Genomic DNA, 16190 nt, shown 5'->3' with positions numbered 1-16190 from the left:
CGAATTGGTTTTCATGTTCTGGCGACAGTAAAAAGTTTCATTTATGGCACACACACACGCACAAAAAGCATTCAATGCTTTGTTTATTGATAATGACAAGACATTCTTCACAATACAAAATTATACAGGATACAAACTGTATACCAAGTCCAGTATAAAAAAAAAAAGAACATTACAAGCGATTTGAAATCTCGTCTTCATTAAATGATTTGGGGGGGGGGGGTTACGAGGCACAGCCGATACTATCCGAGAAGCATAGTGCATATAAAACATACAATACCACGCAAGTGAAACGGTTTTGTTTCACGTTGTGATGAACATTTAAGAAAAGACAAGCATATAAGCCAAGCTCTGCACAGGATAAGCTGCGGGCTCGTCCTTTGCAGCTCCTTGTCCGTCGTGGACGGGGGGTCACGTGGAAATGTGCTGCGTTTCATCACAAACAGCCAGAAGCCTCAGACGCCGTGGCGTGTGGCTTTCACCAAGTGCTTTCTACTGTAATCTGAAGCAACACAAGTGCAAAAAAAAAAAAAAAGTAGGATTTTTTTGTCTGAAGCTAAATTTAACAAGATGGACGAGATCGTTCCCGCAGGAGACGGGGACAAACTTTCAGCGAGAGACGGATGGAGGTGAGGAGTTTTAAACAGACCCAGGATCAGGATTTGTGGGTGGTGGGAGACAGGAGCACGGAGGAGGGTGTTCCTTCCAGGGTTGGCAGGGGGAGAGGCATGTGTCCGTTGATTAGGCTGGGGAACTGTGCAGGAAGAGAAAGGGGCGAGGAGTTAGCGAGGAGGGGAAGGAGGCTCTATGAGAGCTGCTTTCCGGTGAGGAACTGCAGCTTTGTCACCGTTCTGGTTTCCTGTTTTTTTTTTCGCAGTGCTTCTTCCTTTTCGTCTCTGTCCCCTGCACCGCCCTAACAAGTCAACAATATTTGTTCACAGAGAATCCGGTGTGTGTGCGTGTGTGTGTGTGTGTGTGTGTGCGTGTGTGTGTGCGTGCTTCACAAATGAGGAGCAGCTCTCAAACCAGTCCGCCCTGTTCAATCCGGCTCCCCTGGGCTCAAACAGGAAGTATTCACAGGATTTCCTCTCCCTCTCACCAGCGCTGAAACAGGACACCTCTGCTGGACCCGCTCGCCGACTCTCGACTCGCTTTTACAAGCGTCGCCGTCTCCCAATTTTCATTTTCAATTTTCTCAAGCCATATCGTTTTGAAGTTTTCAAGTATGCCGACTGTCTGAAAATGCTAAATCAGCTTTTTGACTGCCGCCTGATGTTTAAGAACAAAAATAAATGCGTGAATGTCAAAGAAGGAGAAGCGAGTGATCGCTTGTTTCCTGTTCTACATATCTGGACTCTGATTAATCTCTTAAAAGAATCATCTCACCTCACCTGATATTAACAACTGCTGGGAAGACCGGGGATCTTTTTTTTTTTTTTACAACGCTCCTTCCTCGTTTGTTAAACGCTACCAGTAAACAATTATCTTAAGAGCACACCTTCCATTTCTCTGCTCTTCCTCTACATGTCTACACCTGTGCGCTTCTTACCGGAAAGAGGGAGCCGTGGCCCTGCAGCCGGGCGGGGCTGAGCGGCGCGACGGGGCTCAGGCTGCTCCAGAAGTGGATGCCTGACAGCAGGGGACTGTGAGCCAGCAGCAAACCAGAGGGAGTCTGCAGAGGGAGGGGGGGGGGGGGGCTTCATGTAAATAAGAGGCACGACTGAAAACAACATTTTGAAAGAAAACTCGGAGGGCTTAGGTAATGTGAAACATGCTGGGATGGTAAATGGATGCGTATTGGCATTTGGAAAAACAAACGAATGGGGCAGGAAGGAAGTCTGTGGTTTCTCCCCCAGTATACAGCGGTGACGCTGCGATGGGCGGCGATTTGGGGAGGAGGGGGGGGGGGGAAACTGGAGAGAAAACATATGAAATCAATTTCTCTCCTCCCTCAACCCCCTCCGCTTCGCCTTCCCCTGTGTCACCTCAGAGAAGTGAGGCAGTGTTGCAGCGAGACCCAGCCCTGCTCCCATTATTAATGGAATTATTGGAGCATATGGCATCACTTAGGGGCTCTGGCCTCCTCTCACAGGTTGGACTCGCAGAAGATTTCTGTAAATGGCTTGTTTTCCTCTGATCTCACTTTCTGCGCCCTCGTAAACAGACCATGTGAGCTCAGCATTAATACCTTTCTGTGGATAAGTCTCTGATGTGGCGGGGGGGGGGGGGGGGTTCTCTCTTTACTCTGGATACTCCAGTGTAAAACCGTTAAAAGAAGAAAATATAGGATTAATACCAGTGGATGCCTGCAAGCACAGCTCCGGTGTCACAGCCAGGTGAATTTGTCTCAAAATTTGTGATAGAAAATGTTCTAAAAATCGCTTTTTAGGTGGCCGAGTCTGCGTTACAACGAAGGTGCTTTTCACCAGCACTTTTAATTCATCTCCAAATTAAATCCGAGTTCAGACATAGTTGTGGAAATGTCACACTTTGCTTGCGTCCTACAAACAAAAATGATTTGAATGGTTAATTCAATTTTTGTGGGTTTTTGTGTGGGAGGGGGGTTGTTCATAAATTCCTGTTGAGCATCAAAGTATCTGAGCCTTTAAATCCAATCCGGCTACCCGTTTCTCCATCTCTAGGGACTACATAAATAAGCAGTGGTCATCGGTCCACCGACTCAGGCCCAGGCTGTGTCTCTCGCAGCTTTGGGGATGCAGACGTCCACCATCGTCTCCCTGCAGCCCCGCCAGGCCGCCGCACAGAAGGGACGAGACGGATCACAGATTTATTCTCTAAAACGCAAAGCTTATCGAGCTCGCTGGACTCGCAGCTCTGAATCCACGTCGAATCACAGAGAGCCCAAATATCGGTAAGAAAAAAAACAACAAACATGTCAAAAGGCAGCGTTGGGGTGTGTAGACGTGTCCCGACAGGACGGGTGTGAACCAGGTTTGTGAGCGCCGTTGTTGTTGTTGTTGTTATAACAGTCGTCACTCGTGTTATTTATCAGTTATTAGCCGTTAGTGTGGCAACAACACTGGATCAATATGTGACTGATCAGAGTGAGATGGCGAGGTGGTAGGCTGGAGGGGGGTGGGGGGGTGCTTTGACTACCGTAATTGCTGAACTATTATGCGCACCTGTGAAAAAGCCGCACCCACTGAATTAAAAAAAATATATATTTTGTACTAAAATAAGCCGCACATATTCGTAAGCCACAAGTGCAATCAGATCCGTAACTTCGGGATAAGGATTGGCTCTAGGGGCTGGGTCGGTCGGGCTGGGGTGCGAAGCGGGGCTGGGCTCGAGCCGCGGCTGGGGGAGCAGTCGCCCCGTCGCCCTCCCCTCTCCGCCCGTCGGAGGCTGCGCGGTGCGCGCGCCCGCCTGGCGGGGTGTCCCCGTCCCCCTTGCCCCCGTGCCCCTCATCCTCCGTCCGCGGGAGCGTGGTGCGGCAGGGGTGGGGACGCACGGGAGGTCGAGGGGGTGGGTTCCTTCCCCGCTACGCGGCGCGTCCGACGCCGCGTAGCGGATGGCGGACAGGCGGCGGGGACCGGGTACGGCGGTCCGGCGGCGGCGACTCTGGACGAGCGCCGGGCGCTTCTCGCGGATCTCCCCAGCTACGCGCAAGCGGGGCTTTCCCTCCGGGCGGGCGGGCGTTAATTTTGTAACGAAAATAAATAGGCTTTAACGAAACACGGCTCGTAACGAAAGTGGGAAAATATACGTAAATTTGCCGCGTCGTTGCATAAACCGCAAGGTTCAAAATATTGGAAAAAAGTAGCGGCTTGTACACCGGGAATTACGGTACATTATGTGTGTGTGTGTGTGTGTGTGACCCACAACCAGCTGCTAGCCAGCTGCTAATTCAAAGAGAAAGAGAAGCCACAGAACGGCGCCTTCAACGCTCGGATCAATCATCACACCTGTGCAGTGAAGAAGGCGGGAGTGAGGGAGCCGGACGGCAGCGCCGGACTGTTGAGGGCGATGGAGCCGATGTCGCTCCCGGCGAGGAGCAGGGACGGGGCGGAGATCTCCAGAGCTTTGGGCTTTTTGCTTTTTGACGGGAGTCCATCTCCTTGGCTGCTGCCGCTATTAGCAGAGCTACTCCTGCGACTGCTGCTGCTCTTCCCAGGAGGCTGCAGGGCTCGCCCCCTGTGCCCAGAGGAAAGGTTGAGGGGCTGCGCACTCTGATCAGAGTCCTTTTCCTCCTCCTCCTCCTCCTCCTCCTCGTCCTCCTCCTCCTCGGCTACGGGGCTCCTGGTCCTACCGGTCTGGGAAGGTTGGGCGTGGAGTCTGGATAGCCTGGGAGAGATGTAGGCCTCGGGCTTGGCAGAAGAAGGGGAGCTCCTTTCGCTGCCGTTGGTGCCGAAGCGGATGACGGAGCGTGGCTCCTCCTGTCGCTCCCGCAGGGCGCGGAGCAGCTCGGGCTTGTTTTGCAGGGAGCTGATGCTGAAGGAGGAATACAGACCTGAGCGGAGGTAGTCGTTGCGACACTGCTGCGCCCCCAGGGCTGCCAGAGTCCTCCTCTGGGCCTCCTCTTCCGATTCCTCTTCCTCCTCCTCCTCCAGCTCCAGCTCAGAGGCGTCTCCCTCCTGGAAGGGGAACCTTCCAGAGGCCAGGCCCATCTCCACTGCCTGTGGGTCCATCTTCAGAATCTCCGGGAAGGACACGAACTTGTAGACGAACTTCTGGCCAATCACCTTCTTGATGATGTTCTAGGACACAAACACGCTTAAACGGTGCGAACAGTAAGGGGTCACGTGATGACGGAGGCCGCACGGAAACATCGGTGGCGAAACAGGAAGTGTGGGCTAAGACTTTATCATGCCGCCGCGCTACTCTTACTAACCGAGGCCGTGTTGACGCGACACGCTTGGGCGCTCGCACTCGGGACCTGAAGCCCGTCAGACCTACCTTGTCGTAGTAGTAGCGCAGCGCTCTGCTCAGCTTGTCGTAGTTCATGTTGGTCTTGTTCTTTCGCAGCCCCCACAGCTTCGCCACTTCCTCCGACTTCAGCAGCTTGAACTCGCCGTCGGTGGAAGTCCAGCAGATCAGGTGCTTGTGACTTTGGTCGAGCAGCAGCTGCAGCAGGAACTGCCACAGGGTGATGGCACTGTCCATACCTGGAGAACGAGATTCAAACATCACGTGACTTTTCGTGCCTTGGCAGAGGAAAGAAATCGCACCAAATACCAGAACTAAAAAAAAAAACGCCGTGTGCTTTTAGGAATCATCTTAATCGAACACTCCGGTCGCTGATTTTGTTGTGCCGGGATGCTTAACCACAAACAGATTCGATTATGATTACTGTCTGGAGAGGGATCGGCCTGTTTGAGCCGCAACATGTGGCGTCGGGAAGAGAAGGCCAGGGATGAAAAGAACAGTGTGTGTTCAGCGAGTGTGCAGCGCATGAATGTAGCAGCGGCTAGAAGAGAAAAAAATATATCAGGAACAACAGCTCAAGCTAGAAATATGCTGCGGTTCAACCTGGCCCTCTCTCCACAGGAAGCATGACGGGCCCAGGGTGGGTTATTCCCTTAATAGAGGAATGTATAGTCTCGAAGAGCCTGTCTGCCTGCTGCAAGCTCACGTATTAATAGTAGAAGTGTGTGTGTGAGTGTGTGTGTGTGTGTGATCTGAAGGGGCGTCTTTCTATTTACCAGCCAGCAGAACCAGATCAGTGCCGTAACAGAATCAGACGATTGAACAGACATTTGAAGGCAACACCACGAGCTTTTTGGAAACTACCTCCAAACCGTTGGAGCTATTTTGAGTTCTTTTTACGCAGCCATTATGAATGGAAGTTAGCATTAGCTGCGGCTATAGCTGCTTTGTTGAGTCTGTAAAATCAAAACTGTCACGTAACCAAAGATGGTTTGCGATACGCCTGAACAGGTTTGGAGAAGATATTTACAGATTGACATCCGGATGTTGCTGCTAATGCGTCTGAGCATCACATCCGCTGACGACTGACGCCAAACCGAACAGAGCGGGCCTTTCGACCGGGTGCACGGGTCCGTCCCGGAGAGGAGGAGGGCTGGACTCATTTCCCGACACTTGCTGTCCCACGAGTTTTCCGTCTGCATGTGAAACTACAAACCTGTCAAAGTCAGGACTTCCTCCTATTCTACTTCCAAGGACAAATGGCAAGGAGAGGGGATCCCACAGCAGGGGAGCATTTCCCCAAGTCCTGCCACACTTCCCATAGAAATCCCAATGGGAGAGGGTCAGAGGATGGGATCATTGTCCCCGTGTCACAGCTCCACCCTTTAACCCGTTCTGATCCCAGTCTTGGGATGGGCTTTTAAACACGGATGCAAAAGTAGAAGCTGCTGAGCCGACAGGGCTGCAAACAGGCCGGTGCGAGTTTAAAAACAAATACAAATAAACTTTGCAGCAGGCTGCCAAAAGAACAGAGGATTGTGGATTAAGGTGTGAACCTCCAGGACTCCACGAATAAATGATGTCAAACACGAACCACAAATGAACCCAAAGGGATCAAAGGAAGTTTCTAAATGAGAATGAGCGAGCTAAAAAAAATAATAATAATAACATATACACATGTAAAATATATATATATATAGATTGTACTAATTTGCAAATCTGAATGTAATTGCTGGGGTTGAGTATAGGGGGCCTGCCCCCCCATTGTATAAACGCCCCCTGCTAGAGGCCAACAACACAGACATAAATTCTCCCTTCACGTTCTGTGAGAAGCAGAAGACAGATCCTCTCTTAAGAATATTACAGGAGCATTGTGGTGGTTTCTGGCCGGGGATCAGGAGCCCTGCTGCGGATGCTCGGGCTGAAGAAGCCTCGCTGCGCGCACAAAGCCCTCCAGTGTGTTGGCTGAACGGAAACTCCTAATGAGATTAGATGGTGTGTGTGCAGACATTACTTAGCCGTGACTAAATCTACTCTCTTCCTGTTCGCAGACGATGGAAAATTCAAACAACAAGAAAAAGAAAAGCATCTCCGACACATCGGCTGTGCGCTCTGGGAGCTTTTTGCAGTCTTATATGCGTCTTTTTATTTTTTATTTTGGGGAGGATGTTGGTCCGGAACTCCCCCCCCCCCCTCCCCCCCCCAACTGGCTCGTTTTCAAGATGTTGTCGGCACAAATCTGACTATCCAATCTAAAAAAAAGCAAAAAAATTACACTCGATGTCGAGAATTTTTAAATAAGGGAGAGAAAGAAAGAAAGAGCAACAACTTTACGCCTCAGACGATTCGCGTAAAGTTGGGAAAACTCCAAACCATCCACGCGCTCCTTCGCCATCAAACAAGCTGCCGATTATTCAACAAACGGGAAGGATTTTCACTTTACCTGCGAACTTTTTCCGCTTCTCGAAACTTCACGGAGCGGTTCCCATCTTTTCCACGCGTACTTCTGCTCTACGCACAGTTTGTGCCGCGCTGAAATAGGATCCTGCGCTTTTTCTCTTTCTGAGCAGGAAGTTGGAGCAGGCAGACACAGAGCCGGCTCACTTCCTCTCCCCGACGATTCCCCAGGCAGTTTGCCGTCTGTGTAAACACAGCCTTCCTCCCCTCCTCTCCTCCTCTGCGCGCCCGCTGACGGGCCAGCAGCCCCCCCCCCCCCCTCTCTGTGCGCACACATGCTGATGCGAGGAACTCCGACAGACCGTAAACTGACATCATCACTCCGCAGTTTGCGTGTGATGCTTTCAGGTACGGCTGGTTACTTGGAGTACTTTTACGCACGCCGACGTTTTCAAAGTCTGACACCATTTCGGTTTTTGGATTGGGTTTGAGTCGATGGCTGAAATCATAGACGTGTACAGTTCGAACAAATACAATATGATTAGTAAATTATATAAACTGTATGCGCGTTCATTTCCAATGTTTTGTTTTTGCTGTATTTACGCACGGAACTGGATTCAGCAGATACAAGTATGAGGAAACAAAAAGTAATGCTGTCAAACATGTGCGCTTCCGTTTGAGATTAAAATCAAGTGCGTGAGATGAGACGCGGGGATCACATTTTACATCAGTGAGAGAAGAAGGTGAACAGAAGAGCGCGTAGTGGAGCGGAAAACTCCGGAAAGGCACGATAGTCCCTTCAAATGAAAAGAAGCTCTGTCCGAAACTCAGCATGACATGGGCGGGGGCCATCAAAGACGACTAACCTCGCGGTTCCGTTCAGCAAATTTAAATTTGTCCTATTTAAAATTCATCTGCTCCATTTTTGGTACGGCCTTCATCAGATATACTTAAAACCAGCCAATTAATTACCTCTTATTAATAATAATAATAATAATAATAACAATAAATAACATACAATAACATCTTGCTTATGGATATTTAAATGATTAATAATAAATACTTGATGACGCAATGATGCTGTCCCTTCCGGCGAATGGACAGCGGACACAAACTTATAATAATAGCTGCTCTATCTCAGAACCATCCTGATTTGGCCCGTTCGACCTGCAGACTGCAATCCGTGCTCATCACTTCTACGCACGCAAAGGACGCGCGCAGAAGACCTGTTGGAATAGAAATGCGCAAGGTGTTTGGATAGGAGATGATTAAGGGACCACATTCAAGCAAACTGCGCCTTGTGCCATAGTAAACTAGGATTTCCCTTATTTATCTTTCATATAATTGAGATTTCTCTTTTTTACTCTGTTAGAGGTCTATAAGTGTGCAACAGACTTCATCCAACACTTTGCGCTTGAGTGTTCTTGTGATTGCATCAAGGCATTAGTCCAAATGTTACTTGGTCAGTGGTCGGCGTGTCATCAGCCAGGCGTGGCTGGAGGTCGGTGCGTCTGATTGGTGGCTGGTCCGCCGGCGGCTGGAAGGCGGCTGACCACCGGGCGCGCACTGCCGCAGAGTCCCGTCGGAGCGTAATGCCGCGTTTTACTGTTCACATCCGGGATGAGTGGCTGGCGGTGCCCTGCCGGGACACCACCAACACCATCCGATGGCTCGGAGACGAGGCTCTGAAACGTTACGCGAAGAACAAACCGGACAACGGCGGCATCACGGCTGTTAAGGACACTCGTTTCGCTGTGCGCAGGTGCCAGGGTTTGGGTTTGCTGGACGCAGACGACACTATCGACGACGTATTGGAGGATAATGACTTTGTCGAGCTTGGTAATGACGTTATTCAAGTCATATGAAACGTATATGCATTGCATTAAAGGGAACACCGAATATGTTTTACCATTAGCTGCGCGTAATTGCGCATGGGTACTTAATGCACACGTTAAATTCCATTACAATACCCCCCAATGAAATGAACTTTGTGCCGCTCTTCCAGCCATTGAGGGCGACACCATGTCTCCTGATTTCATTCCATGGGAGCCTGGAGTTTCTCATCTGTATCCTTAAACCTGTGGAGTTGTTGTTCCCACAAACATATCAACAACAGCATGTTTCTTTTTGATTATTATTCTGTATTAAAATAATATAGTATACAGCATGTTTTGCAGAATGCTCCTTATTTTAATGGCAAAATAGTACAGCAGCATACAGAGAACCAGAGGAAGTAAGTGTTCACCCTTTCTAAAATGTAGGACGTGTTATGCAAACTGCCGGGTAACGTGGGTCTTCCTGCTGCAGTATATGTCCCTGGACGGCAACAGCCTGACGTCGACAGATCTGGTCAACTTAGGAAGGGGACTCTACAAGATAAAGGTAATGATCAACAATCGGAATTTGTTGCAACGGATGGCCTGCGCCAATCATTGACCAAACCTAATCATTCCCTTTATCTGCATTTTCAGCTGACTGCGGATGCAGAAAAAAAGGTTGTACAATCAAGAGAGCTTCTGGACACCATTGTGAAAGAAAACAAAGGTTTGAGCTATGCCTGTGAATAAAGATTTAATGTTAACATACGTTTCAAATCCAAGTATCCCATTTATTTAGTTTTCGGTCTCTCGTTCTCTCTCCCTCCAGTTGTCTATGGAATCACAACGGGGTTTGGCAAATTTGCCCGAACAGTCATTCCTACCAGCAAGCTCAAGTAATATTTGATCTTTGTCTGCATGTTGGATCTGTTGGAGATGCAGTTTTTATCTGCTGATTGCTGGTCACACACTTCTTGTTCCACAGGGAGCTGCAGGAGAACTTGGTGCGGTCGCACTCTGCAGGTAACAAACTCCTTTTCAAGCTCTCTGCTCAAAATATTGAAATTTCTAATTTGACGATTCACCCCACGAGGGGTTTCAGATTTTGCTGTGATCAGCTTTGCTAATGCGATACGCTCCGGTGTATAGGTGTGGGAAACCCATTGAGCCCAGAGAGGACCCGGATGCTGCTCGCTCTGAGGATCAATGTGCTGGCCAAAGGTCACAGCGGGATTTCTCCGGAAACCCTGCATGGCATGATCCAAGCCTTCAACGGTAAACGACCAGCCCCGCTTCTCCTCATCCGACCTTCCCGGATAAGCGCTGCGCTTCATCTCTAACTCACTTTGCCCCGTAGCGTCCTGCCTCTCCTTTGTCCCAGAGAAGGGAACAGTGGGTGCCAGTGGAGACCTGGCACCCCTTTCTCACCTGGCCCTGGGGCTGATGGGGGAGGGTAAAATGTGGTCTCCGAAGAGTGGATGGGCAGACGCAAAATATGTAAGATATACGTAGATAGAGTTGTCATAATGAACTTTGCGTGGCTGTATAACAATAACGTATCTAATCCTGCAGGAAATGTGTGTTTTGCTTCTAGCGAGGGTTATTGACGGGTTACAAGGTTCAGCAGGACGGCGTGTTTGCTTTTTGATGACACCGTGACTTTTACATGTTTTCTGTCCTTTCATCTGTGCTGTCGCCAGGTCCTGGAGGCCCATGGACTGAAACCAATATCACTAAAGCCCAAAGAGGTAATATTTAGAATTGGCCATGTTGTCTCATGTTTGTCTTCCCTAAAGCAATGACCCAAGGGTAATTCTGCACACAATGTGGGTCGTCAGGTACAGAACATGGAGGCGCTTACGATTATACTTACATGCAGTAGTGAGCAGACAGCCCTATGTTCTCTGCATGCCCTGCTTACAGGGGCTGGCTCTGATCAACGGGACTCAGATGATCACCTCTCTGGGGGCGGAGGCTGTGGAGCGAGCCCAGGCAATCGCCCGCCAGGCGGACATCATTGCCGCTCTGACTCTGGAGGTGCTTAAGGGAACAACTAAGGCATTTGACAGTGGTGAGCAGCAGCGGACGTGATGGTGTACAAAATCAGATACTACTGCGGAAACATTTCCCTCATGCGCTGCCTCGTTTTCCCGGTCCACTCCTGCAGATATTCACTCGCTGCGCCCCCACCCGGGACAGATTGAGGTGGCCCAACGCTTCCGTTCACTGCTGGACTCTGATCACCATCCGTCACAGATTGCAGGTTGGAGGAAAGATTCTAGAACAGACAAGTAGCACAACACTGTGCCGGTCTTACAGCCCAGGGCTGCTGCAGGGAGACGATGCTGTGTTCAAACCTGTGTGGGGCTAAACATGCACACCTAAAGCTCATACACCTGCACAGTTTCTTCCACTGAACTGTGGCCAAAGCAGAACATCTGATGATATTGCCTGTCTGAAGGCTGAGCAGTGCCTGATCTGGTGCTGGTGTGTTTCTTCAGAGAGCCATCGGTTCTGTGACAGAGTCCAGGATGCCTACACTATGCGATGTTGCCCTCAGGTATGAATACTGACATCCTCTACTTAATTACAATCATGTTCAACAGCATAAACGGTAACATGTTCTGCCTGTCTGCAGCTCTATACGTCTCTGTTTGAGTAGGACTTGGCTGAAGTTGTGAGCTGTTTCTGGGCGTCTCTCTCTCTCTCTCTCTCTCTTGCTCTCTCTCTGTGCACAGGTTCATGGAGTTGCCAATGACACTATAAACTTTGTCCAAAACATAATCAATACAGAGATCAACAGCGCCACAGACAATCCTGTATCCTTCCCCCGGTTTAAAGATGGAGGATTTTAACGACTGCTGTCTGGACTCAAATTGTAAATTGTTGATTTTTATTTTTTGTATTTGATCTGCTTTGCTTAACGCACATATTAGATGGTATTCGCAGAAAGAGGAGAAACCATTTCAGGCGGGAATTTTCACGGTGAATACCCAGCGAAGGTACGCATGCTTGTGGCGGCATCTCGTTCCGGATCTTGTTCTCCTTTTTTGATTGTCCTTTTCTTTCTCTTAGGCTCTGGACTTTTTGGCCATTGCAGTCCATGAACTGGCCTCGATCAGTGAGAGGAGGATCGAGCGGTTGTGCAACCCGTCTCTGAGTGAGCTGCCTGCCTTCCTCGTCAACGAGGGCGGACTCAACTCTGGCTTCATGATTGCTCATTGCACGGCTGCTGCCTTGGGTTTGTGTACCCAAATGATAAAACGGAGAATGAAGATCTGTGTTCTATTTTTGTGCTCAATGTTGCATTACTGAGAAATGAATGTCAGTCATCTCCATTCTCGTACTGTCCAGTTTCAGAGAACAAAGTTTTGTGTCATCCGTCTTCCGTGGACTCCTTGTCCACCAGTGCCGCCACAGAAGACCACGTGTCCATGGGAGGCTGGGCTGCGAGGAAGGCCCTGAGGGTTGTGGAACATGTTGAGCAAGGTAAGGAGGTAAGGGGTTTATGAAATGCTAATACACAGTCGTGCAACAAAGTTTGACCAACTGTGGTTTGTACTACGTGAAATGCTTTCATCAAATAAAAACCCTCAGTCAAAATGCTTAAAAGGTTAAAAATGAAAAATGACTAATATCATGCTTAGCTTTGCAAACAATCTGAATACCATAATTATTTGAAGACCTTTAAAAGCAGCAGCATCCAGTTCCTGGTGCAAAGGTAACAGTGTTGAAACCCCTGCCAATGTACACTGAATACGGATAAAACGCCATTATCAAAGGTTTCCATGCTTGTGAATCAAAACTGAGTGGATGAGGTGACTAGCCATAAAACTGCAGGTTAAAACAAACACACACACAAATCAATATTTCACTGTTCTGTTTGTTGCCTGCGCTGTGGATTCACATGGGGAGGCATGATAAGATGTGAGAGTAGTAAGTAGAAGTGCAGCTTTCTGCTGCAAAATATTCTTGGATCTTTAATAATGGAAGGGTTTTGTCCCAAACAATAAGAAATTCACGCTGTATTCTCATGTGATTTCTCTAAATTTATGAGGATATGATGCAAACCATCCCCATCATCTCCATTCCATTTTTCCTGTGCTCAGTTCTCGCTATAGAGCTGTTGGCAGCCTGTCAGGGTATCGAGTTCCTGCGCCCACTCCGTACCACTACTCCGCTGGAGAAGGTCTATGAACTTGTGCGCAGCGTGGTCAAGTAAGTCAAACAGATGTGGGACAAAGGTACACTGAAAGGATATGTAGGTTAGTTAATATTTATCCACCGTTCCACTTTTTTGTTTTGACCGTCGACTCCCTTGGTGTTAAAAGGCCGTGGATTAAAGACAGATTCATGTCTCCAGACCTTGAAGCTGTTCACCGTCTCCTGCTGGACCAGAAGGCAAGTGCCAAATCTTAAGGAGGAAATGAGTCTTAACCTCCCTGTAAAATACATCAGATCTATATGGGTGCATAAACACCAGAGATAGCGGTTGGTGAATGATTTGTTTATATTTTCTACTCAGGTGTGGAATGTGGCCAAACCTTATATCGACAAATATAAGACGGAGTACATCCCAGAGTCCCGTCCCATCTCTCCCACTGCTTTCTCTCTGGAGTCTCCGGCATCACCGAGGAAGCGTTCTCGTCACGAGTGAACGCATGAGAGGCAATATATTTTGACATTTTTTGGGGATATGAATGAAAAGCAATCAAAATATCCGATACAAGATTAATTTCTTTATATTTCAGAATTGGCTTTACTATAAAATATATATATATATATATGATTCTACCAATTATTGAATATGCACAACACCAATGTGCACCAGAGTTCTATTTATCTAAACTTTGTTGCCCCTTTTAAAATGTGCCTAATATAATTTGTGACGTGACTACCTCAGCCATTGTACCATTTACTCATCAAATACTTTTTAATGATGTGAAACAAATATTCTGATTAATTTTTTTTTTTTGGTGTAATCATGTTACATCTCATTTGATTGTCATCTATACACTTGCATCTTAGAAAACACCACAATAAAAGTTTGTAAAATTTCAATTACCAGGCTCATGTTTGCATTATTCCTCTGATTGACTCTGATTGTGAAATTGACTGACGCTTTTGTGAATGATGAATAAAAGTTTTATTTAGGTTTAGTCACACTCACATCCTCCCTCACTCTGGTGTGCTCCCGGGAGCAACAGAAAACGGGCTTCCAAGGTGAGTTGAAAAGAAATTTCCTGCCCACGCTGAGAAGCAACTCTGAGGTATATGAATGGTTCATGCAAGTTAAAAATTATCCGCCTACAATTCAAAACGAGGGTCTCCTTCGAGCCGGATTCGAACCAGCGACCTAAGGATCTCTGCTTTCGATGCCTCTACAGTCCTCCGCTCTACCAACTGAGCTATCGAAGGGACGCTGCTGTTCGCCGGTAGGCTACGTCTTTTGATGTCTGCTACAGCTCTGCTATTGTTGACTCCGGTAACCGGGTGTACTATCTAATTACAAAATTTTTATATTTTGAATCAATAATTGCATTAAAACTTAGGCATTTACTCTATCAGATATGTTCTGATAGAGTAAATACACCATGTTCTTAATGCATCGCTCCTTCAATTACTCAATAGCTCGTATTCATATTTTATTTCTTAATTACTTTATTTCGATATAGCATCGAGAGCCTACTGTGTAAGACGCCGTGTAAGCACTTGATCATTAAAACTGATGAAACATTCTTCAAGCCCAATGCAGGGAAATTTACATTAAATCCCACTTTAACCACTAGATGGAAATATTCCCTCATTTTAAGAAGAGAAAAACTGTCTTATGGAGTCCTCACTTAAAATCACAGGTTTATTTATTTTTTAGACAGTCTCAATATTTTGGTCAGGTAGCACAAAAACAGCATTTCAATGCAATAAAGCTTGCATAAATGTAAATATATGGTATGGATATGACTTTTGATCTTTGTTTGAAGTTTGTGGTTCACACCTCCAGTAAGGTGATCCCTGTCTTTTAGGGCATAATTATCTGAGCTCATAAAATGAAAGAAGCTGTGGGTCCACATATTGTGAGACATCAGGGCCAAGTAAGGGATATGGCACATTAGCCCTTTGTCAGGCTCACTAAAGCCACTGTACGTTAAGAGGAGTGGGGAAGTACATTCTGAGATAATGGTATCAGTAACCGAAAAGTAGCTCCGGTGTTTTCTGTCAGCTGCATATCCTTTTGACCAATTGTAGTAGCCTATCCTTCATTTTTATATAATGACATTTTCTGCCTGTTTTGATAATAGTCTGCATTTTCAGATCGGAGACTTGTAAAATGTTAAGAAAGATGCATTGTTCCCTCTCCCATGGATAACGATCGAGTATGTTCTGTCTCTTTCTCACCCGCGCCGTGCTGCAGGTGAGGATACAGATACACTTTGACCTCCTTCCACCATATTCAAATCTACAAATGGGCAACATCTCCCTGCTGAGTTTTTAGGAAGGTGGATCTCTCACTGCTCCTGGGTCTGAGTCTTGTGCTCAATCGTGCGTTGAGTCCTCCCTGTGCAACAACCGTGTCGCGAACGATGATGTAAGAGTATAAAATTGAGTAAGTGGATGGAGAGGGTTTAGAATGAGGGAATGTGTGTGTGTGTGTGTGTGTGTGTTCTTGCCATGCTAAATGAGCAACAATAGTCTCACTTGTGTCATAGTTTAATATTAATAATGAGAAATATCAATTCCAATCGAGTTACATTATGGAAAGAGTTGCATTTTAGGACTAATATTGACTAAACTTCAACCCTTTTTCCATTTTTTTTGTCTTGTCTTTACAGAATGTGGGCGAGGGCAATGTTATGGCTAGGCGCAAGCAGACAGATAGAGGTGATAAATGTGGAAGCGAAGAGAAACGAGACCAGTGTGTGGAGCATTGTGTGCCCACAGGCCTAGAGCCTGTGGGCAAGTTTTCGTTTTAGTTTTACAGACGGGTCGACTGATTGCTCGCACGTGTCGAGACAGTTCAGTGAGCCGAAGGTACGAGGTGACATGGCAGCATGGAGGAGGGAGCCTTATCCTTTTACAGTCTGGAAATAA

General features: G+C 47.5%; 2 protein-coding genes and 1 non-coding gene across 4 annotated transcripts; 1 reads left to right on the top strand and 2 right to left on the bottom strand.

Annotated features, from left to right (window-relative positions):
- Positions 1-87: 87 nt before the first annotated feature.
- On the bottom strand, positions 88-7491 carry LOC137893853 (ETS domain-containing protein Elk-3-like). 2 transcript variants are annotated; one of them, XM_068739297.1, is made up of 5 exons: positions 7331-7491; positions 4918-5126; positions 3927-4718; positions 1550-1672; positions 88-754 (listed from the first exon to the last, which is right to left on the bottom strand). In XM_068739297.1, the coding sequence occupies exons 2-5, from the start codon at positions 5122-5124 to the stop codon at positions 656-658; spliced, it is 1221 nt and encodes a 406-aa protein (XP_068595398.1). In that variant the 5' UTR covers positions 5125-5126; positions 7331-7491; the 3' UTR covers positions 88-655. The 2 variants fall into 2 exon arrangements, with proteins under 2 accessions (XP_068595398.1, XP_068595399.1); XM_068739298.1 differs by lacking the exon at positions 1550-1672.
- A 1385-nt stretch (positions 7492-8876) lies between these two features.
- Positions 8877-13758, top strand: hal (histidine ammonia-lyase). Its single transcript, XM_068739583.1, has 20 exons — positions 8877-9123; positions 9290-9350; positions 9490-9517; positions 9592-9666; positions 9756-9828; positions 9931-9997; positions 10087-10124; positions 10251-10376; positions 10459-10598; positions 10802-10849; positions 11025-11172; positions 11269-11364; positions 11603-11661; positions 11840-11920; positions 12038-12103; positions 12177-12342; positions 12456-12590; positions 13211-13319; positions 13433-13502; positions 13627-13758. Exons 1-20 carry the CDS (start codon positions 8877-8879, stop codon positions 13756-13758), a joined length of 1965 nt encoding a protein of 654 aa, XP_068595684.1.
- Positions 13759-14429: 671 nt separating this feature from the next.
- Positions 14430-14519, bottom strand: trnay-gua (transfer RNA tyrosine (anticodon GUA)). The gene is given in 2 exon segments: positions 14430-14465; positions 14483-14519. It is a non-coding gene; the product is annotated as a tRNA-Tyr (tRNA).
- Positions 14520-16190: the final 1671 nt, after the last annotated feature.

The sequence above is a fragment of the Brachionichthys hirsutus genome, chromosome 5 (assembly GCF_040956055.1).
Source record: "Brachionichthys hirsutus isolate HB-005 chromosome 5, CSIRO-AGI_Bhir_v1, whole genome shotgun sequence".
Lineage (NCBI taxonomy): Eukaryota > Metazoa > Chordata > Actinopteri > Lophiiformes > Brachionichthyidae > Brachionichthys > Brachionichthys hirsutus.
The sequence above is the reverse complement of the archived record's forward strand: the minus strand, read 5'-3'. Positions and strand labels throughout refer to the sequence as shown.

Coding starts and splice junctions, on each gene's coding strand:
- LOC137893853 (XM_068739297.1), bottom strand. CDS start 5,124: ATGGACAGTGCCATCACCCTGTGGCAGTTCCTGCTGCAGCTGCTGCTC. Junction 4,719..4,917: donor TGCGCTACTACTACGACAAG/GTAGGTCTGACG, acceptor TTTGTGTCCTAG/AACATCATCAAGAAGGTGAT. Junction 755..1,549: donor GCCACGGCTCCCTCTTTCCG/GTAAGAAGCGCA, acceptor CTTCCTGCACAG/TTCCCCAGCCTAATCAACGG.
- hal (XM_068739583.1), top strand. CDS start 8,877: ATGCCGCGTTTTACTGTTCACATCCGGGATGAGTGGCTGGCGGTGCCC. Junction 9,351..9,489: donor GAGCCTGGAGTTTCTCATCT/GTATCCTTAAAC, acceptor ATGGCAAAATAG/TACAGCAGCATACAGAGAAC. Junction 11,365..11,602: donor CCATCCGTCACAGATTGCAG/GTTGGAGGAAAG, acceptor GTGTTTCTTCAG/AGAGCCATCGGTTCTGTGAC.